This window comes from Heteronotia binoei, chromosome 8 (assembly GCF_032191835.1).
Source record: "Heteronotia binoei isolate CCM8104 ecotype False Entrance Well chromosome 8, APGP_CSIRO_Hbin_v1, whole genome shotgun sequence".
Taxonomy (NCBI): Eukaryota; Metazoa; Chordata; class Lepidosauria; order Squamata; family Gekkonidae; genus Heteronotia; species Heteronotia binoei.
In genome coordinates this window covers 58496510-58519124 of record NC_083230.1, presented here as the reverse complement: position 1 = coordinate 58519124, position 22615 = coordinate 58496510, and the positions used below count along the sequence as shown (strand labels likewise).

Here is a 22615-nt window from a genome sequence, read left to right as displayed (position 1 = left end):
AAATCAGGCAGTCCTAAGGGAAATCAACCCAGACTGTTCCCTGGAAGGTCAGATGCTGAAGCTGAAGTTCAAATACTTTGGCTACCAAATGGGAAAGGAGCACTCACTGGAGAAGATTCTGATGCTGGGAAAGACAGAAGGCAAAAGAAGAAGGGGATGGCAAAAGATGAGATGGCTGGACAGTGTTACTGATGTAATAAACACAAATTTGAGCAGACTTCGGAGGCTGGTGGAAGACAGGAGGGCCTGGCGTGACTTTGTCCATGGGGTCACAAAGAATCGAACTCGACTGTGCAACTGAACAACAAACCCAACATTTAGTGCCACAAGAGTACTACACCTTCATGAGGTGTAGCTATATTTGAAGGGTGGTGAGTGGCTGTCTCCATTTCTGGACCGGGTTCAATGTGGAATCATATGTATAGAGGGAGAGATGATAGACAGTGCAAGTTGCTTAAACAATTTATCCTTAGAAGTATTAAAAGAAGCTCTGCATTTGGCAGGTGGCAGGCACTGGTGTGATTAGGATTACACTTTTTATGGAGATCCTTTTATAAAATTAGAGTCTTACACTAGTTTTGATTGTCTGACCTTTATTGGAGATAGGGAGGATGAAAGTAGACTGTTGTGAAACTAGCAGAACTAAAACAACAGCAACTACGAAATGCAAAGAATAGCTGTAATTCATTAATGAACATCACTTCTGTGTCATGGACGCATGCAAGTGGACAGGATATAAATGGCAGTTTATCTGAAGACTGTGATTGCACATGAAAGCTTGTACCTTAAATAAAACTTTGTTGGTCTTAAAAGTGCCACTAGACTCAAACTTTGTTCTGCTGAAACAGACCAACACAGCTACCCAACTGAATCTGTCAAGTAGGCAGTCAGCATGTACACCACACCACCTATTAGCAAAAATGAACGGTGAGAGACCAACCTCCCTTCTCAGTATTCCTTTATGGAAACAGGCCTGAATAAGTAAAGGGGTTCTCTGAGGAAACCACCCCCTTTTTAAGGCTTCTGTTTTAGTCCAGTGGTCTGAGCTATAAGGAGAGCTTGCTGTCCCCACACTGTCTGCAAAGGCTTCACCAGATTTTGCTCCACCCTACCCTCAACTATGCAAAAGCCAGTTGCAAATGGAGGTCCTAGAGCAGGAGTTCAGAGCTTTTTCCTGTTTTGTTTTACTAGCAACTAGGAGTAAGGCCCGTTGTGAAGAAAAATATAATGGGCTCTAGAAGGAGGCTCTGGGCAAGTGCCCGCCACCCTTGCTGTCTTCCTACCCACCGAAGTGAAGGCACTGACTCCCCACCCCTCAAGGAAAGCTGATCTCTGTCATCTAGAGAGCAACTGCAAATCGGAGTGATCTCCAGTGATTTCCCAGGAGGAAATGGCATTGTATCTGTCTGAGGGCCTATCCCTCCTCAAACACCACCATCTCCTGGCCCCACGCCTCAAATCTCCAGAAGTTTTCTAACCTGGAGTTGGCAACCCTATCTTTTTCCCTTTATCTGCCCCTCTCATTTCAGTTTTCCATTGCCTTCCCCCTCCCTGCAGCTTCTACATAGGAAAATGACAGTCTTTATTCACAGTGTGTGTGTGTGGGGGCAAAGCAGTTTACATCATTCTCCTCTCCCCACCGCCATGTGATCTGAACAACAAGCCTGTGAGGCAGGTTAGGCTGGAAGTCTGTGACTGGTCTGAAATCACCAGGTCAGCTTCCACTGCAAGAACCTGAGTCTGGCAGATCCCACTGTGAAGCCCTAACTCCTCCTCAACCTCCACCACAGAATCTCTAGGAATTTCCCACCAACCTGGAAAGGTACCACTAAAGGCCTCTAGGTGAGTCCCCCCCAAACCTTGCTGTCTTCCCACCCACCCAAGTGAAGGCGTTCACTCCCCTCCCCCCAAACACCTCAAGGGGAGCTGATCTCTGCCATCTATCTGGATAGCAGTTCTAATACTGAGAGATCACCAGCCTTCACCAGGAGATTGGCAATAGTGGTTCCCCAGCCTGTAGTGGTACCTTAGGAATTTCCCACCAACATGGAAAGGTATCACTAAAGGCCTCTGGGCCAGTTCCCCTCCCTGTCTTGCTGTCTTCCCATCCACTCAAGTGAAGGCATTCACTCCCCCCCCCCCACCTCAAGGAGAGCTGATCTCTGCCATCTGGAATTTGCTAACCTGGAGTTGGCAACCCTGCAGCCTCTAGATAGGAAAGAGACAGTCTTTCTTCACAGTGCATGGGGAGAACCAAAGCAGCTTACATCATTCTCCTCATTCCTCTCCCCCCTTTGACCGGAACAACAACCCTGTAAGGCTTCCTTATCTCCTTCTCAGGCAACCATTCTGGGGTGAGGCTGAGGGGAGGAGGAAGAGGGAGTGAAAGACCGTAAAGTTGGGGCAGCCATGCTTTCTGAGGCAGTGCCAAGCTCCCTGGCTATTGCAGCGGCCTTTGGAGGCTGCATGTGCTGGGTGGCCGTCTGTGTGGGCCATTGATAGGGCCTTTTGTGAGTAGGAGGGATGGGGAAGTTAACCAATGGGAAGTCAGAGACACTAACTGACATGTGATGGGCCAGTTGTTTGTTTGTAAAATATTAGCGAATGGCCATCCTTGTTTTGGCCATGGTGATAAGAGAATTATTACTATAGATCAGTGCTCCCCAACCATCAGACCCCGGACCGGTACCAGTCCGTGGTCCATCAGCAACTGGGCCGCCAGCCGAGCTGCCCATCCCCCGACGGTGCCCAACAGCCTCCCGCTCCCCCCCCGTGCCGCCGCCTCCTGCGTCGCCTCCTCCTCCCTCTGTGTTTATTAGGTTAAGCTGGGTGAGTGCCTTCCCAGCTCTTTAAAAGCTCACCTCCCTCCCCCATGGCAGCAACTGATTCACGGGGGAAACTGGCAGCAGTGGCGAGTGACCACTGAACAACCCGTGCTGCCTTTGCCTCTGGAGGCAAAGGCAGCGCCGCTTGTTTAGCAGATTGCTCACTGCTGCTACAGGGGAGGTGAGCTTTTAAAGAGCCGGGAAGATGCTTCCCCTGGCTTAACATAATAAACATCGAGGGAGAAGGAAGCAATGTAGGAGGAGGGGGCAGGGCAGGGGGGGGGCAGCGAGGCTGTGTGGCATTGGGGGGGGGGAGGTCAAATTCAGTCCCTCCACCCTGTGTTTCCCCCACCCTGCCAGTCTCTGGTGCCAAAAAGGTTGGGGATCACTGCTATAGATAATATACAAGTAGTTTGATGCTAAAGCCTCTCTTCTCTAGTATGAACATATGCCAAAGCTATATTTTGCCTTTAGATGGCAGCACTAGACATATTTTTTCTAGCTAGATTGGCTCACCTTTGCCGTGTTACACAGTTCTATTGGAAATAAACAGCTCCAACAAGCATACAATACACATACTTACATGTGTGCCATCACCCTATTTGGAATGCCTGATTGCTGCAATTTAAGTCAAAACAATTCCCTTGGGCTTTGCACATTTAGAAGCAGATTTCATGGAAATTTAACTCAATTTCAGAAGCATAATTGAACTAACAATCTGTTCTTTCAGACTGGGTGTCCCCTGCTTGATATTATGCAGGGCTGGACAGATGCCAAAACATATTTAAATTTACCTCAAAGAATGCCTGACTTTTTCTAAAAGCAAGTTGTGTGTATTTGTGCATGCATGTATGTGTACTGGAGGAGGCTGTGCAGCAGCATTTGGAATGATAACATTCTTCCTTTCCGTTACTATCAGCATTCAATGTGCCAGAACGGTAAACAAGGAGAGGAGATAGCAGGCAGAATGAAAACAAGCAAAGGCTTTTTGTGTGTGTGTCCAAATTGTCTCTGCAAGTGAATTATTATGCAAATAGCAGAAAGAAAAATGTTCAGGTATCTTCTGGTCCAAAATCAAAAGCAGATGGCAATTATTTTATAAAATCCCCAATTGGAGGTCAGGTCTCCCAAAATGCACCCATTATTTCCTATGGGTGATACAGAGGCTAGTCCTACCCATAGGGAATAATGGCCTCATTATTTCCTATATATAGATGCAGTCTCTCTACTGCCCATAGGAAATAATGGCGCTATTATTTCCTATGAGTAGAGTGGGCATATCTACCACCCATAGGAAATAATGGGCCCATTAATTCTTATGTGCAGGAGGACACATGTTTTCTCTACCATCTGTAGGAAATTAGGTTCCATTAATCTCTGTGGGTGTTAGATTTAACCTCCCAGGGCAGGTCTATCCAGTCAGTCATTTTTTGGCATCTCCAGGTCCTTTAAATTTTAAAGGGCTATTATTTTCTATGGCTTAAGCTAGGCTTCCAATTTTAGAATAAATTGTACATACTTTAAAACATTTAGTTGAAGTGGTGGACATTCAATTTTCTTGGCCTCTGTTGTTTAAGGCCCCTTCTCTAGTGCTGGCTGGATATGAATTGGATACTGGAGCTTTGTGGGGTGTCCATCTTTGCCTTACATGAGGCATGGGTTCTTGTTACTGTTTTATGGTGCCACCTATTTTTTAAAAACTGCTTTTATCCTTTAATTGGTCTTATTGTAAACCACCCTGAGTCCACTTGTTGGGAAAGGGCAGGGTATAAATTAAATAAATCAAATCAAATTTAAACATGCACTTTTGTACTTTTCCTTGATCTAACAAAATCCATGCAGAGGGCTTGAAAAAAGACTAATTTATAAAACTTTTCAAGATGTAGTAGGTGGATGTTGTAGTGTCTGAATGGTGGTGGAAAGTGCCATGAAATCACAGCCAACTTATGGAAACCCTGTATGATTTTCAAGGCATGAGACAAAAAGGGGTGGTTGTCATTTCCTGCCTCCGTGTATCAACCTTGACTTCCTTGGTGGTCTCCCATCTAAGTACTAACCAGGGCTCACCCTGCTTAGCTTCTGAGAGCTGATGAGCTCCCAGGTCAAGGTGGAGTCTGAATATTTCATTTTAAAATATATTGCAGATTTGCCATGACTAAGATAACTGACAAACATGCCAAATGAGTAATGGAAGACAGTTTCTAAACCATGAACAATAATAATAAAAAGAACAAATGTAATACTGTGAAAAGTGTGCTGGACTTTGAAGATCTATGTTCAAACCCCATAAGTTGCCCCCACAATTTCTCCATCCAATTTTTGGACAGGCTTTAGTACCCACCATGGAAAAACAGAAAGCAGCAAAAAAGTACTGATTGAATGGATGCAAAAAACCTCAAATAGTGAGGACCATGGAAACAGCTTATACGCAAATGTCCACATAAATTTAAGGAGGACATTGGGGGGGGGGGGTGGTGGTTTGCCTACACAGAACTTAATATTCATCTCTGTTGAAATTCATTTTGCTATTTTCAGTCCATTTTTTCAACCTATCAAAGTAATTTAATTTTCCCCCTGGTTTCTAAATTGTTAAGTATAACTAGTTTTATGTCATCAACAACCTTGATAGGAGTTCCCTCCACTCTTCAACCCTGTCATTGATAGAATATTGGAGAGTTTCTTGGCAAGAATAGAGCCTTGCCATACCTTTCTCAAAGACCACTCCTGTCTGGCGAGCAATCAGTGAATACGGTTCTCCAACCAACTGTAGTATCACCTAATCCTTATACAACCAGTTTGCTAATAAAAATATCATATGGAACAATGCTTTACTGATAGCAAGATACATAGTGCCTACAGAATTATCATGATCCAGTAAGCTAGTAACTTGATAAAAAAGGAGTGAAGTTTAGCAGGAGTTACTCTTGACAAATTTATGCTGTCTTCTACCATTCACTATATTCAGAGCTTTTTTTGTAGCAGGAACTCCTTTGCATATTAGGCCACACACCCCTGATGTAGCCAATCCTCCAAGAGCTTACATTAGGCCTTATAATTGTAAGCTCTTGGAGGATTGGCTACATCAGGAGGTGTAGCCTAATATGCAAAGGAGTTCCTGCTACAAAAAAACGCCCTGACTATTATTTTCAAGATGCATACAGACTGACCACTCTATAATCTACTCCAGTATTTTATCTGGTTTCAAAGTCATACTAACCAATATATACTTTTCCAGATCCTTCTGTTTTGTTTTAGTTTAACTGGGACATTATTTACTCATTGGAAGTTGTGTACCAGCTCACATCTCCTCCATGAGTTCTGAGAGTCTCTCAGCAAGTTCTGTTTATAGACTATGATGCAATCAATCATAAGGTTGCCAGGCCCAATTCAAGAAATATGTGAGGACTTTGGGGGTAGAGTCAGAAGACTTTTGGGGTGGAGCCAGGAGATATTGCAGATGGAGTCAGGAGCAAAGTAGTGACATAATTGAACTCCAAAGGGAGTTCTGGCCACCACATTTAAAGGGACAGCACACCTTCTAAATGTCTTCCCTTCATTGGAAATAATGAAGGATAGGGGCACTTTCTTTTGGGGCTCATAGAATTGAACCTACTGGTCCAGTCTTTTTGAAACTTGGAGGGTGTTTTGAGGAGAGGCACCGGATGCTACACTGAAAATTTGGTGCCTCTCTATATATAAAAAAACAGCTCCTCCAGAGCCCCAGATACCTACAGATCAATTCTCCATTATATCCTATGGTAATTGGTCTCCATAGGGAATAATGGAGTGCCCAGTAGATATTTCCCTCCCCCCGTCCCCGCTTTCTGATGACCCTGAAGCAGGCGGGGGGCCTCCAAACCAGGGGATCCCCTGCCCCCAACTGGGGATTGGCAAACCTAATTAATTATGTTCTGAGGATCTGAACTAGGTATTCTTTAAGCAGCTGTTATTGATCTTGAAATGCAATCTTGTTTCATTCTGCTTCTTATCATATTTGTGAGGTTGCCCAATGTTTCCTGTATGAGTTATGATTATATAGCTTTTATATTTATTATATAATTTTGTTTTTCTGTACAGCTAAAATACTGGCTTTTTAAGGCCAGGTGATTCAAGGCCTCCCCCATCACACTTGATATTAAATACAGATTACAAGAAATAATCTAAAAATTACTTAACCTGAATCATTCAGAGGGGTGAAGTCACTTTTTACTTTTATGGTTCAAAAACAGAAGTCAGATTTCCACTGGTATGCACACCAAGCAGACACTACACAGGCCATGCTTGATTGTATCTGATAGAAGTTATGTTATCTCTTTAAAATGTTTTAGGAAATCATAAGTGTGTGGCTATATTGTAAGAAAGCTTTGTACATAAATTTTTGATTGGAGGAGTGAGGGAAATGTGGCTTTTTGGAAATCACAAGATGGCACAACAGAATGAGAGGAATTCACACAAAAAACCTTAAATAGCTTATTCATCAGCGTCACAGAAGAAAGACATCATAATAAAGACAAACAGAAAAAATACTTATCTCTCTTCAAAAGGCAAAATCATGATAAAGGAAATGCATAAAATGTATAAAAACTGAGCTCTTTCTCCTAATTCAGCATTAGGAGAAGAACAATTCTTCACCTTAAGGACCTACAATTTTCTTGTACTTGTTTTAGATGTCTGAAGACTACTTGAGGAAGCCTGACTGAAACAATGCACTTTGATTAATGCTCAAGTTGCATTTCACTGGGACATCTGCCTCCTTCACCCCTGCTGGGAAAGCCACCATTCCTAACAAAATCCTTATTTGAAAAAAGTTATCAAAGAGGTGCTGCAGTCCTCCTTGACTAGCAGTTTACAGATATAGTATTTATTTGTTTAAATAGATTTCTGTACCAGAGGAGCATCAAAAGGTGAAAGAGGTTCTGTTCCAGGAACACATTTTGAAAGGGAAATTTGGGCATGCACAGTACCCAGAGGATGATGGGGGTAAATACTGATGTATGTTGCAGCTAGTCTCCTTTTACATTTACAGATTCTCCACATCTTACTGACAGTATGCCACCTGGATGGAGAGGATTGTACCTTTTGTTAATCATGGATCATTCATTGTCAGATTACTAAATTCAGGGGAGGGGTGATACAGGAAATTCTTGAACATTTTATCCACAGATACACCCTCCATCTCATGTTGTTTTGGAATCAAATGGTATTTAGGAGCTAGCTATTTATTTATTTATATTTATTTAGTAGGCTTATATTCTGCCTTTTCCCGTAAACAGGCTCAAGGCGGATCACAACATATAATAATAACAATAAAAAATCTACATATCAAAGTTTAAGACCATATTAAAATTAAACAGTAAAAACAATAAATAAAATGCACCACCGGCAGACAGGGCACATCATATCAATAACCAGTTGTAGGCCCACCTTAAATGAAGATAATAACAATAAGATAGCACTGTAAAAAAGCACGCTGTCACCACAAGGGAGGTCAAATGATTGGAATAATGGCTGCTTTAACCAAAGGCCTGGCAGAACAGCTCTGTCTTGCAGGCCCTACAAAATGGCAGTAATTCAGGTAGGGCCTGGATCTCCACAGGGAGCTGATTCCACCAGGCAGGGGCTATGGCCGAAAAGGCGCTGGCCCTGGTTGAGGCAAGTCGGATGTCCTTAGGGCCAGGGGTGGTCAGGAGGTGTTGCGTAGCTGATTGCAACGATCTCTGGGGTGTATATGGGGAAAGGCGGTCCCTCAGGTATGTTGGTCCCAGACCGTATAAGGCTTTAAATGTCAGTACCAAAACCTTGAAGCGGATCTGGTACTCAATAGGTAGCCAGTGCAGCTGGCGCAGCACTGGCTGAATGCTTGCCCGTAAAGGCAATGCAGTTAACAGCCGTGTTGATGCATTCTGCACTAACTGGAGTTTCTGGATCAGCCGCAAGGGTAAGCCTGCGTAGAGTGAGTTATAGTAATCCAACCTGGAAGTGACTGTTGCATGGATTACAGTAGCTAAATCCTGGGGGGATAGGTAGGGCACCAGCTGCCTGGCCTGCCAAAGGTGGTGAAAGGCAGAACGAGCAACTGCTGTAACCTGGGTCTCCATGGTAAGTGAGGCATCCAGTATCACTCCAATATCACAGTATCACTCAAGAGATGCACCGTCCAGGGTTGGGAGTCGGAGGCCCTATCTTGGATAATTCTCTAAAGAAACACTGCAACATATTATTTGTCTCATAATATTGATGCACTTTATCATACTCAAGTATCCAATGGCCTCATCCTCATCAAAAAATACCTGTGGGAACAAGACGGGACTTCTAAAAATATCTGGATGGAAGATACGAAACCCCCCAAAAGCTGTGGTAGTCTCAGCAGTGGAGGCTGGAAGCTGTAGTAGGGATGCCAGCCTCCAGGTGGGACTTGCGGATCTCCTGGAATTATGTCTAATCTCCCGACTATATAGATCAGTTCCCTTGGAGAAAGTGGATGCTTTGGAGGGTGGACTCCATGATATTGTACCGCACAGAGGCCCCTGTCCTCTTCAGATTCCATCTCCAAATTTCAAGTTTTCCAACCTAGATCTGGTAACCTCCCCATCCCCCATTGGTGGCCAGGTGGGACCTGGCAACTCCATATGCCAGTACTGACACTGATGAGGAGGTTGGCTGGTAGGTTCAAGGGTGTGGGGGAGAAGAAGCTAAGAGGGAAAGAGGGAGAAATAGAGACAACAAGTGAATGAGTGAGGGAGGCAGGAAGAGAGAAAGAACTAGTTATGGGGTGGGGGAAAGAAAAAGAGAAAAATAGTTATGGGGTAGAGGCATAAAGAGAATGATGGGGGTGGGAAGTAGAAAGAGTGAGTGGGGAATAGACAGAGCGTGACAGAGAGTAAGAGAAAGGGTGGGGGGGCAGGAAGACAAGAGAAATAGGGGGAGAGGGGAGGAAACAAAGGTGGGAAAGAATGGGATGGCCATTCCTGCAATTTTTTTTTTTGCAGGTCCCCAGTTGTATTCACTAATGGCCATAGTTACTATCTAGGTCACAGGTGAGTATAGACAAGGAGCAAAATAACTAATCAGTCATTTCTCTTTCATAAAAAAGTAGGGCAGGTTCTTCCAAAGGTTTATGTTTGCATCTTGGTGTACCTCTATAAAAGCTTTAATGTTTCAAGATACATCTCTGTTTTGTCTTACTCAATTCAGTTCACTTCAGACCTTTATTGGCATAAAAGCAATAATGATTCACAATCAAAAGTAGGTACAAAGGCCTGAAGTATAGTAAGAACAATACATAAAGCCAGATCAGCCGAATCAACCCTGGCGATCAATGGGGTGACAAATGTCGCAGCCAGATCACCCTCACATCCAATACATAAAGCAATAAATTAAAATGGCAGCCAATAATACTAATCAAAAGTAGACACCCAGCAATTAAAATACAGTAGTATGCCTAGATTTAATTTTATAGGCTTTTTCTAAGAAATTCACAACACATGTAGTGATGTGGGGATTAACATCTTCTAAAAAGCAGGTTAGAGTTTTCCTTTTAGTAAATATATTGTGTTGGAGATATTCAGCTAAAAATTGTCTACATTGTGAGGCCAGGAAAGGACATTCTAAAATAATATGAGATATAGAATCACATGGACATTATTTTAGAGAAGTATCTGCCTAAACCTACCAAAGAAAACTGTTGATGGGAAGGCATTTAAACATGCCAGAGTAAAAGTCTGACAATGGAATGGGGAATCTAAAGTAAAAAAATAATGGGGTATCTTCCCATGTCTTTGGAGTATACTTAGATTGGCTGCAGAGCAAACAGGGGGATGTGAGGGGAACACTTTTTGGTATTCGTGATCCATAAGCCTTAGTTAGATTGTTCTTAAAATATACAGTTCATCACATAAGAAAAGAGTGTCCACCTCAATACCAAGTTTTTGTAGTTTGTGGGTAAATGTAGAGAGCCAAGTAATGCTGTGCCTGTCTTTCATCAGGTAGTATCGTAAACTTCCTGAATCCGATCTGAAATGAATTTTTAACCAGAATTTAAAAGCCATAATCCAGGCTCTGGTTTCTAGAAGATGTAAACCTAGCTGTGCACAAATGGATGAGTAGGGGACACATTTAGGAGCACCTAAAATCTGACAGAAGAATGATCATTGCACATTCTCCATGCAGGGACCAAAGACTCCAATCCACAAAGGTATTTCATATAGCAACTGAGGAAGGATTTTGGCATGGTAAATGTTCCGAGTTGCTGGAATGAACTGGTTACCTCCTAAGAAATAGAACTTTTTAAATTTGCGCCAGGGAATATTTTACTAAACTTACAGATCTATTACGATGCGTTGGCCATCTAAGGTTGTAGTTAAACGTAATTCCCAAATACTTGTAAGCCTTCACTTGTTTGATTTCTTCTGTACCAATGCGCCATTTAAATAGGTGCCAGCTCTTTGAAAAGACCAGGATTTTTGATTTTTCATAATTAATTACCAGTCGATTCAATCTACAGTATTGGTGAAAGGCTTTCAAGTATTTTTGGAGGTCAATTCTGGTGTTTTGTCTTACTTTTCCCCAGCTGAAACGAACTGTTTCAGCCTTTTATGCTCTTTTCAGTATTTAAGTGTACATGTATTATTTTTTCCTCACAAACTCTTGCTTCTAAAATGAACAATAACCATATTTTTCAGACAGTATCTCAAGCGCAACAGCTTTCAGCACTGTTAAAAATAAATTAAACCTGCTGATGAGCCTATGTGCCATTCTGACAGATTGCCCCAAGTGCAGCAAACACTCACTGCTGTAATGGGGAGCCTGCAGTATTTATGAATTTGTTTTACAGCTGCTCATATTGTGATGGCAATTTATTATTGTTTACCATCTAGTGTGAAAAGCACTGATCTTCCTGTCCTTACTCATATTCCTATGGCATAGTTAATTATTACGGTATTTCTAGTTTACAGATACAGTGACCAAACCTGATAGAAAATCAGTGTATCAGCAAAATGGGCTATGATCTCATGACTATAGCTGCATTCTCAGGACTGGGAGCTCAATCCTACATTCTACTGTACTTATGAAGGATGACACAGTATAAGACATAAGGCTCTTTCTGTTTTGAGATGGAATCTCTTTCATCAGCTATTAGTGCTACTTTGGCCAAGTCCTTGTACTGATAGCCTAAGTTTCATAAGGATTTGTGGTTCACAAAGAGAGAAATGCACAGAATCTTTAACTTGCTCTATAGGATCAAAAGAGCTATGAGTCATAGATCCATTTCATGCCCCAATTTTGTACAGTAAGGATGAAGAATGGGTTTCCAAGGAAACCCCGGGAAGTTCTAATGAAGGACAAATAGGGACATGATGAAGGACATTTGTGCTAAAGGAATATTAACAGGACATGATATCAAGGATGTTATCAAATGATTTCCCCAAAATCAGAAGATGATTTTCTATACTCAATTGTTTTAAAACCAGCATTTATTTTTGATTGTCCAGGCACAGAGATGTGGCCAGGAGCAAGGACCCTCCAAGCACCCAACAGTAGTGGCACCAGCGGCCTCCCAGGCTCCAATGTTCAAACCCAGCCCCAGCCCTGAGGCCTGGCCTCAGCAGGAGCAGCCAGTGTAGCAGAAGCAGGAGAAGCCAGGGATGGTGGTGATGGTGGCATAGGTCAGCATGGAGGAAGCTGGTATGAAGTGGAGGGCAACAGAGAAGGCCATTTCCACACTGCTTGTGTCATTGTCAAGGAGGACATAGCATGGACCAGTCCAAGGGAGCCCAGAGGGACTGGGGAGCCTGGCAATGGCTGCAGCTATGTGGTGGCAGGCCAGCTCAATGTTGGAGATGGGCCTCATACATCCAAGCCCAGCTGGGATGCAGCCAGAGTGGGCACACCAAGGGGTGGTGAGTGGAGGGACAGCCTCCAAGACAGGTTGGGACAGCCATGGGCCAATGGATATGGCCCAGACCTGACAGACAGGGACTGACTCCCCTGAGTGAGGAGAGGGGGTGGAGTTCCTCAGGAGTAGTGAGGCAGGGAATAGGTAGGCTGGGCAGGAAAACAGCTAGAGACCTAGAGTGCATAGAGGGTCATCCCAAATGAGAGGAGGAAGTGGGTGAGCCAACCCCCCTCCCATTCTGAGGCCTGAGGAGAGTCCAAATGCAGACCGAGTGTAATGGTGAAAGATAGCATACCATGGAGGGAGAAGGATCATGACACTGGGAAGTACATTAGTCACTTACAGTTAGATTCCACCACCTTTTTTTTTAAATCTCACTCAGTGCAACTCCTTACAACAATCTGTATACCCCATGACCTTAGTCCATGTAGGCCCCATGACTTCCCATTATGTTTTCTGGATCAAAGGGGACTCCTCTTCCCTATTTCAGCAGTGGAAAAAATGGTTGGATCCAAGAAGGAGAAGTAGAAGACTGTAGTTTTATACCCCATGCTTCTCTCTGAATCAAAGACTCAGAGTGGCTTACAATCTCCTGTATCTTCTCCCCCCCACAACAGACACCCTGAGGTATGAATGTTGCTGCTCTCTGGGATTACATGATAATATAATGTTTGGCTGAGATGTTTAGTAGAGTTTTTGACTATTCAGCTTTTGAAATTAGTTCAGTTGAATATATAGCCACCAATATAGAACTGTTTTCTTATTGCTCATGTAATTCTTTAATAAAACTCAGCCTTTGCTCACAATGATTACTGGAATTTTTTCCCCAGTCTATTGCCAAGGTCATACAGCTTGTAGTGAAGTCTTCCTAGTATATTATGTTAAATTCATGATGGCTGGTTGCCTTTTTAGTTTTTCTGTGTTTTAATGAAGTTATTAAAATAGAAAGTCTACTTTGCATAATTCATGAGCATTCTCTATCTCTTTAAGAATTCTGACTAAACAATTTTTTTCTTTTATAAGCCTTTCTGAATGCAAACCGTGTTTTTAAAATAGATTTCTAATTGCAGAAAACTGTCGCTTCATTTCATATGCAATATAATTTGATCACTTGGGAGAGCATTATTTGCTATGCAAATAAAAAGGGGTGCACTTTTTTTTGATAACACATTTAAATGCAGTTGAAGTCTTGACCCACTCAGATCTTGACAGTCTGCATATGTAGAGACTATGGGTGCTTTCACACAAGAGATTTGGCCTGACCTAGCCCTGCCTCCCATTTGGATTAAATGTGCACAATCACATGAGCACATAGCCTCACGTGTTCTCACCCTGTCTCCAGATATCTCCTATCTGTATTAAAAAGCCACCTGGTTCTTCCTGGTAGTTTCCCCCTGGATCACATTTAGGTCACATATTCGCTGTCTGTCTGAATGCCCTGGAATGACTCATAAACGGAAGAACAGTGTGATCGCACCAAGCTGTTTCTGGTGTGTTTGGGTTTTTTTTTCTTTCTTAACCCCTCTCCGAGGAGTGCTTGTGTGCTTCTCTGCTTGAGGGCACACACTGAGGGACTTTTTAAAAAACCAACGCTTTCCTCAGCGGGTCTGTGGTTGAGGTGCACTAGCTGTCTGAATGGGCAACCATGGTCTGCTGCCAGGATCCTGCCACTTCAACTGTAGCTGTTTGATAGTCTGGAAATGGACCAAACTCAAGCGGCTTTTTTGAAACTGAGATAATATCATGTCAGTTTCCCAGTTTGAAACTACCCTACAACTATAAGAGGAGACCTGCTGGATTAGATCAGTGGTCCATCTAATCCAGCAATTTGTTTCACATAGCACTCAATCAGTTGTCCAGAAGGGTCAACTAGCAGAGCATGGAGGCCAAGGTCACTGCTGATGTTGCTTCCTAGCTCTGGGTTTCAAAGGATTGTTTCCTCTAAGTGCAGCTTGGCTAGCAGCTGAGGGAATCAAAATAATCCCCTTTTAAAGCCATTTACACTTGTGGCCATTACTACATTCAGGAACAGTTAATTCAAATTTAATTATCTATATGCACTTTCTCTACTCCATGCATAATTTTATAAACCTCTGTCATGCCCCTCCTCAGTCATCTTTTTTTTCTAAACTGAAAAGCCCCAGAAGGTTTAGCCTTAGGAAAGGTGCTCCAATCATATTGGTTGTCCTCTTCTGTATTTATTCCAGCTCTACAATATCCTTTCTGAGATATGGTCACCAGAACTGTTCACAATATTCCAAACAAGGCTGCATTATAGATCTATACAGAAACATCATAATATTGGCCATTTTATTTTAAAATAATCCCTAGCATGGAGTTTGCCTTTTTTTGCTGATGGAATATACTTGGTTGACATTTTCATTGAGCTATCCAGAACAACCCCCAAATCATTTCCCTCTCAGTCTCAGCCAGTTCAGAGCTATAAGCATATATTTAAAGTTAGGATTTTTTTTGTTCCAGTGTGCATCACCTTATACTTACCTTATGTTCAGCTTCATTTCCCATGTTGTGATTCACAAGTGTTTGTACTTCTTTAATGGACATATCATTAGCATTCAAACAGGGGTAATGTGGGAGGATAGCAAAGAATTTCCCTCTCCTGGCAATTCCTAAAACTCCACTTTTATGTTAATTTTATATGTTGAGTGCCTATCATGCAAATGTATTCTCAGTCACATAAACTAATATGATGAAAGTACATGGTGTCTGAAGCATCTGAAAAAGTGACCCTAAGTTTTTATTCTGGCTTAAGATTCAGAAGGAAATCAAAGATTCACCTTTTTATTGGACAAAACAACATATCTAAAGGAAGTGCTTGTATAATTATCTACAAAATACAGGAAAGATCACTGTTTCCTTTATAATGTCTTGAATGCATAGCAACAACTCCATATAGCCAACAAATAATTATAATTATTCACATTATAAAGAAAATGTTTATGCAAAAGCATAGCAGCATACAGAACAATTCAAGTTTGCAGGTTTACCTAACTGCTAAGTTTATGAAAAACTTCCTATATTTCAGGGGTGGCCAACGATAGCTCTCCAGATGTTTGTTGCCTACAACTCCCATCAGCCCCAGCCATTGGCCATGCTGGCTGGGGCTGATGGGAGTTGTAGGCAAAAAAAAATCCGGAGAGCTACCATTGGCCACCCCTGCTATTTGAACTTCCCAAAAAACAACAGCGCCTGTGTATATGAAATTTAAAAGTGCAGAGATGGAAGAAAAAAGTTTCTTGTTCTGTTTGTGCTGGTTTGTCTGATTCTGTGCTCTCCTCAGGACACCACAGGCAAGTTGAAGGATCAAGGTGGAATGAAGGATTATACAAATCTGAAAACTTTCAAATCTGTTACACCAAAATGCTCTCCAGACTTAGTAGAATGTAAATAATATCCTGCATATGAGCAGCAATCCACATTTTCTAATGGTGACAGAACTGTTAATGGAAGAATCATGACTAGCACAGTCATTGCTATATGCTTACTGCCATCAACCTACCTGATAAGCCTCCCACGTCCATCTTCTTCAGATTCTTTGCTTCCAAGATAACAACAGTCAGCTTGCCAGCAGTAGGCACATAGCGGAGAGAGAAGCAGATGTCCCCAAGCTTCTCTTGCTGCAATAAGAAGCAAGGAGAGCTGTTATTTTCTTTTCAGTGCAATATCTAGTACCTTGTTTGAAATAATGGATTTGGAGGGAAATATTCCTAACACCTCCTGAAAACCAATGTAATAGCCAGAGAAATGAATTCTGATTTAAGGGACTCGCCACTCCAAATAAATAAACCCTCAACCAAATACTGCATTTATGAATGACCTGAAGTTGAATTAGTGATGACCAAGAAATCCTATTCCTGGTGTTATCAACACCCTTAAGACCAAAGCAAATACTATAGTTTTCAAATCTTTGCTTTTTTAATATCCACAGAAATGAAAATATCTAATGTTATAAGGCTTCCTATTTGCCCTGCAAAGGCTACACTGGGTAAAAGAAGTCCCTTTTTGTCCTTCACTCCCCATTAAAGTGCAATTGCCAGCCTTGGCTGGGTTAGAAGTAAAATACAAATTATTACCATCCACTAAGGTTCACATTGCTTTTTCAACAGTCTCTCTATTGAGTTCTCTGTGTGTGTGTGTGTGTGTCTGTATGAACACATCCAGGAAAAAGTCTTATCCGAAAGGGAACAATAAGGACTGGTAATCCATTGGGATTCATATTTGGAGATTTTTGGAAAGTTGGAGTGAGGAAATGAGTCTGGATGTGTATGCACGCACACACACATATCTGGAATATTCAATAGAGAAACTGTAGAAAAAGCAATGTGAACCTTGGTGGATGGTAATATTTTGTATTTGTGTCTGTATGCTATATTGTAAGAATTTAAACACAGGAATTTCAGTAAAATTTGTTTTGTATATTTATTTATTTATTACATTCAATTTATATCCCGCCCTCTCCGCAAGCGGACTCAGGGCGGCTCACAACATTATACAATACAATCAGTCCAATAAAACATATAAAACCATAATTTACTTATTTCAGTTTTAAAACCATTCTATGGCGCTGCTTCGGTACAATATAAGCGGTATTGAATTCTCGACTGTGATCACCAGCATTCTATAAGATGTCCGGTGGCAGCCCTTTTTCAATCAAACAGCAAAAGCCTGTTTAAACAATTCGGTCTTACAGGCCCTGCAGAACGCAGACAAATCCCGCAGGGCCCTTATGGCTGCTGGAAGAGTGTTCCAAAGTTCTGGTGCTGCCACCGAAAAAGCCCTAGATCTCGTTACACACAACCTGGCTTCTTTTGGCCCAGGGGCGGACAACAGATTTTTTGTCCCTGATCGCAGTGCTCTCTGGGGGATATATGGGGAAAGGCGGTCCTGTAGATAGACAGGTCCCTGACCATAAAGGTTGTTGACACAATGAGATATTTGGTTTCCAGATTTGCTGTCTATTTTCCTGAGGTCTTGTTTAGTTCTATAGTAGGTTAGAAATAAGCCAGAGTGGGGCCTAGAAGTGTACAGTACAGTCAAGATGGAGTAGGGTCAAACATTTGACCCAAACATTAGCATTCTTACCAAACATTTGACCCTACTGGCATTTTGTTCGCAATTCTTTGTTTGCAATTTTGGGAGGTGGTTCTAGAGTGTCTGTTAGGCTAATGGTTTTCCCCTCAGCTAAAAACAAGAGGCTTTTCTCTGTATTCACAGAGCCCACAGGAAAGAAAGTTCTCCTCCCTTTGCAAATCCTAACACCTTCATTCCCGATCCAATCACCGTAATTAATGGGCTATTCACACAGCTGGGTAGCCTTTTCTCTCCATCAACCTAAGATAATCAGCAAACATTAGGATTCTTACCTTCTTGGCCAAATTATGTCAAAACACGTTAGCTGCTCCTGTTTACACCCAGAAACCCATCCCCACACATAGTTGCAAATATGACACCATCTCTGTCTTTTCATGGGAACCTCATTCTGCATTTCCCAGCTAACTTTATCATTGCATTGTTTTAGTGGGCAGGTACATCAGCATGCCCCCAGGTGACATTTTTGCCTATATCTGGACTAGAACTTCCCCATTGTGGATGCGTCTTGTCTGGGGCACCCACTGGCCCCACACACACAAATTTGTCTCAGTCATTTTTCATTTTCACTGCCTCTGCTCCATGGACTTCTGGTCCTCTGAATGGTCAGTATCATTCCCCATACTCTTAAAACCCCTCTCATTCCTGTATTTCTGCAACTTGTGTGTTTGTTTTTCTGTGTGCACTTATTTTCTGGAAACTTGCAATAGTTTTTTCAATAAAACAGCCTCCTTTGGTTAAGCAACAGTCTGGTAAATTGTGAGAATTCTCTAAGGGAACATCCTGGCATACGATCTATGAAGAAATCTCGCTGTTACCCCCTCTTGCTAAACCTAAAGTCTCCTGTAAGAGCTAATATTCCACCAAATATTAGGAGACCATCCCTTTGCGTAACAATGGGAAGCAATAATACCATGTTTACTCTATAGCAAAATAACCCTGAGGGAGCCCCGTGCTGCAGAGTGGTAAAACTGCAATACTGCAGAGTCCAGGCTTTCTGCTCACAAGTCACAAACCTGAGTTCAATCCTGGCAGAAGCTGGATTCAGGTAGCCAGCTCAAAGTTGATTCAGCCTTCCATGCTTCCGAGGTTGGTAAAATGAATATCCAGCTTGCTGGGGGTAAAGTGTAGATGACTGAGGAAGGCAAGGGCAAACCACCCTATAAAAAGTCTGCCGTGAAAACGTCATGATGAGACATCACCCCAAAGTCAGAAACCACTGGTGCTTGCACAGGGGACTACTTTTACCTTTTTTAACATTTAAAATAACCCTGAATATAAGATGACCACCCCCCCCCCCCCCACATTGTATACACACTCAAATTATTACTGGATATAATTGTAACTTTTATGAGAATGCAAGATGACCCCCACCTTTGTGTTTTTGTTGACATACTTTGAAAGAAAGCCCTAGCCTTCTATTTGAGTATATAATATATATAGATTACATTAGAAAGACATCCATGAAATATATATATATATATTTTAAAAAATTGTGCTCATAGGTAAAATCTATGTCTTGGTTGCATTTTATTTGCTTATGGAGATCAGGTGTGGCTTTCACATGTGAAAAAGGCCTTGGTGAAAAAAATCAACTACCTTGTAGGCTTGCTTAGCCTTGTAGGGATTTTGTCCATAATTCTCCATTTCACCAAACAATATACTGTAGAAAATAGCCAACAATTACTGCCAATCACGCAATCATACTGCCAATCATGCATGACATTCCTAGAGAGTTTTACTTCTGCTACCACTCAAAAATTTTAATCAGTTGTATTCCTGCAGAGTTGCATGCATGTTAAATGTAATGATTCCATGACAAAATGCTGTCATCATCTGTCAAAATGGCAGCAGCAGCAGATGCATAACTTATTTGAATTTTTCTGTATCCAAAAATGTGTTGTTCACTCACAGTTTGGGGCTGAAAATGATTAGGAACCCTTTCAACATGAATATAGGATTAGTTGTGAGAGTAATCAGCAGGCCGTTACTTTTGTTGTCACAAAAACAGGAAACTGGGCTCATTCTCAACATATTTGTAATAAACAGACCAGTTTTAAGAGTCATTTTGTTTTTTCCCTACATTTAGCAGACAATGCAAGTATTTTCTGAAGAGTCAAAGTGGTATCTAATAGATGTCATTAATGGCTGGAAGTACTTAGTCTTGTTCACAATATATCAGACAAGACATTATAGCTACAACCCATTGTGCTGTATTATTAAAGGGCATCCTTAAAATAGTGCTGTTTCTTAGCACGAAGAAAGAACAAGCTGTAGACACAAATTACAGAATCTTTGTAATATGCGAAGATGAATATATTTGATCTTGAAGATACGAAAAGGATATAAAGTAGACGACTGCATGCTGCTCAATAATGATCATTAGGAATATTTTGCCTGCTGTCTTCTTGGTTCTGTGCACAATGCTATCTCTGGGGAGGTAACAATGCTGTTTTCAAAAACTGCAGAATCAGGTTACACTAAACACTCTAATTAGGCATTTCAGGCCTCCCTGATCTTTTTTAAAAGACAGTTCCCTTATGGCATTCAATTTAAATCTGCAATTACTTTAGGGAGCATGATGGTAAACTTTGAAGGCAACCTTCTGTATTCCAGGAAGACTATCAAAGACTGAGGCATTTCTCTCTTTAAATAATGTCTCCAAACCAAGTCAGCTGGCAGTGTAGCAGCAACCTTAGCTGTTGGCCATCAGGCAGAAACGAGGCCACAGGCGAAATCAGGAAGAAACAGCCGTTTATTTAACATGTACACGGACCCCAGATCAGACTCATGTCTAAACACATCTGGGAGCCCCGATTTCAGGAAGATCTACAGTTTTATAGCAACAGACAATAATTTCCAGTAAACAATCGCACAATTACAGGAAAGGACCACCCCATATCCCATACATCATTACAAGCGTCATATTACTAAAGGAACAAGGAGGAGACAGGGAGGGTCTTTCCATACATGGCACTGATGTTGCTAACACTCTTGCAGCAATATCCTTCATCAAAAACACATTTGCACCTTTGACTTGCTCCCGAGACATTTTCCAAGGTATATTTGCTCAATGCTTATTTCAGTGCTTATTCCAGCCAGTTTCTAGTTCCTCTTTTAGGCAGCTGCAGCAGATTCAGTGGGTGAAGGATTAACTTCCTCTTTTGCTTCTACAAGTTGCTTCTACAAGTTGGACACACTGCTAATGTCCCTTTCCTCCCTTAAGAAATCTAGGAGGATTATTTCACAGAGATATCTAGCAAGCATTTTCAAAATCTCTTTGACCTTTTGTTTTCTTGCCCTTGTGCCTAATTGATGGCTTTCAATGTACCTTATTTAATATCCTTTTATTTCAGCCCTGCTTCAGCAGCTTGGAAAATTCATTTAAAGTTAAATTTGATTTCTTTCTATCTCCTTTCTCCCCCTCCCCTATTTATTTTCCTTTCTTTCTGCCTGCCTGCCTACAGCTCTCAAACATCTGACGTTCATATCTTGTAGCTCTCATACATCTGATGTTCATGTCTTGTGGCTCTTATACATCTGACATTTATTCTATGTGGCTCTTCCGTTAAACAAGTTTGGTCATCCCGGAGATAGCATATGTACATTATGTATGTAGTCCTGAAACACAGCCCTCATTCTAAATTAGCCATATTTGCCATCAGATATGATTAGATATATAGTTCTGTAATATTATTATGTTTGTGGAATCACTGCCGAAATTAGGTCCAATTAAGAAAAAAAAATGCCCTGAGGAAGTGGCATGTTGAGGGATATGGTAATTAATGAACATGAAAAGTATCTGACATTCTCAGAAACAGAAGGGTTTCTTTTTGGTGGGGGTAAGAAATATTTCAGATTTTCCCCAAACACTAATTCTAACTGAAAGGTGAATGAGCAATCATTGGCACCGCTCTAACTACAATGCACCATGTGATTTCCTGTTGAAACCTAAGCAGAGTTACCTCCTTCTAACATCACTGAAGTTAGCTGAAATCAATGGACTTAGAAGGGAGTAACTCTGCTTAGGAAGGCAGTGATACAGATGGCATTCAGTAATATCTCTCATGACTTTATACCATCACATGTAAAGTGCTTCTGGTGATAATTCCATTCTAATATTTGTAATGTGTACTTAAGTCTTTTGTATTGTATTTTATTGTATGGCTTTTAGAAAGTCGCAATATCACACTCTCTAAGCATCTTTTCCCTAATTTAGAATTATTTTGACCACATATTCTATGATGTCAGTAAATATGATACCAGTGGGCGAAAGAGTAAAGGGTTGCTGCCAGTACTATAGAGCTAGATGTGTTGTGAGCATGCTCTGTCACATTTAAGAGACAAAATGTGATCAGGTTTTTTGTTACACTGTCTTGCAAAGAACCAGTAAGGTATCTGTGAGTTTTGCCTATCATCATGTGCAAAGTAGGCCTTTCACTTCAAAGGAAACACTCACACATACTTTGAAAAGCCTAAACTATTTGGCTACCAGTATATGACAATAAAAGCCATAGCTAGAGGTGTGGTTTCGTATGATAATTGCAAATCCTTGCTGGGCTAAGAGGTACAGAAGAGTGCCTCTGGTGATTACCTCACAGAGGTACCGTATTGTAATTATGATTAGCTTTCAGTTTTATGTATTATAATTTATTTTAGTCAATTGCACTGATCGCGGGATGGAAACTTTCAGCTAGTGTTGGAACCATCCAACTGTGAGGACCATAGAGGTTAACTTTTTCCCTTCAAATGCCCAATTGCCAATCAGAAGGTTCTTTCTGCTTTA

The 22615-nt window shown here is 41.6% G+C and overlaps 1 protein-coding gene across 2 annotated transcripts in view; it reads right to left on the bottom strand.

Annotated features, from left to right (window-relative positions):
* SYT1 (synaptotagmin 1) overlaps positions 1-22615 on the bottom strand; it is a 668825-nt gene that overhangs the window by 104908 nt on the left and 541302 nt on the right. For both annotated transcript variants that reach the window (XM_060245124.1, XM_060245125.1), the window contains one exon: positions 16241-16358. In XM_060245124.1, coding sequence (XP_060101107.1) covers positions 16241-16358 — 118 coding nt within the window. The remainder of the gene's footprint in view (positions 1-16240; positions 16359-22615) is intronic.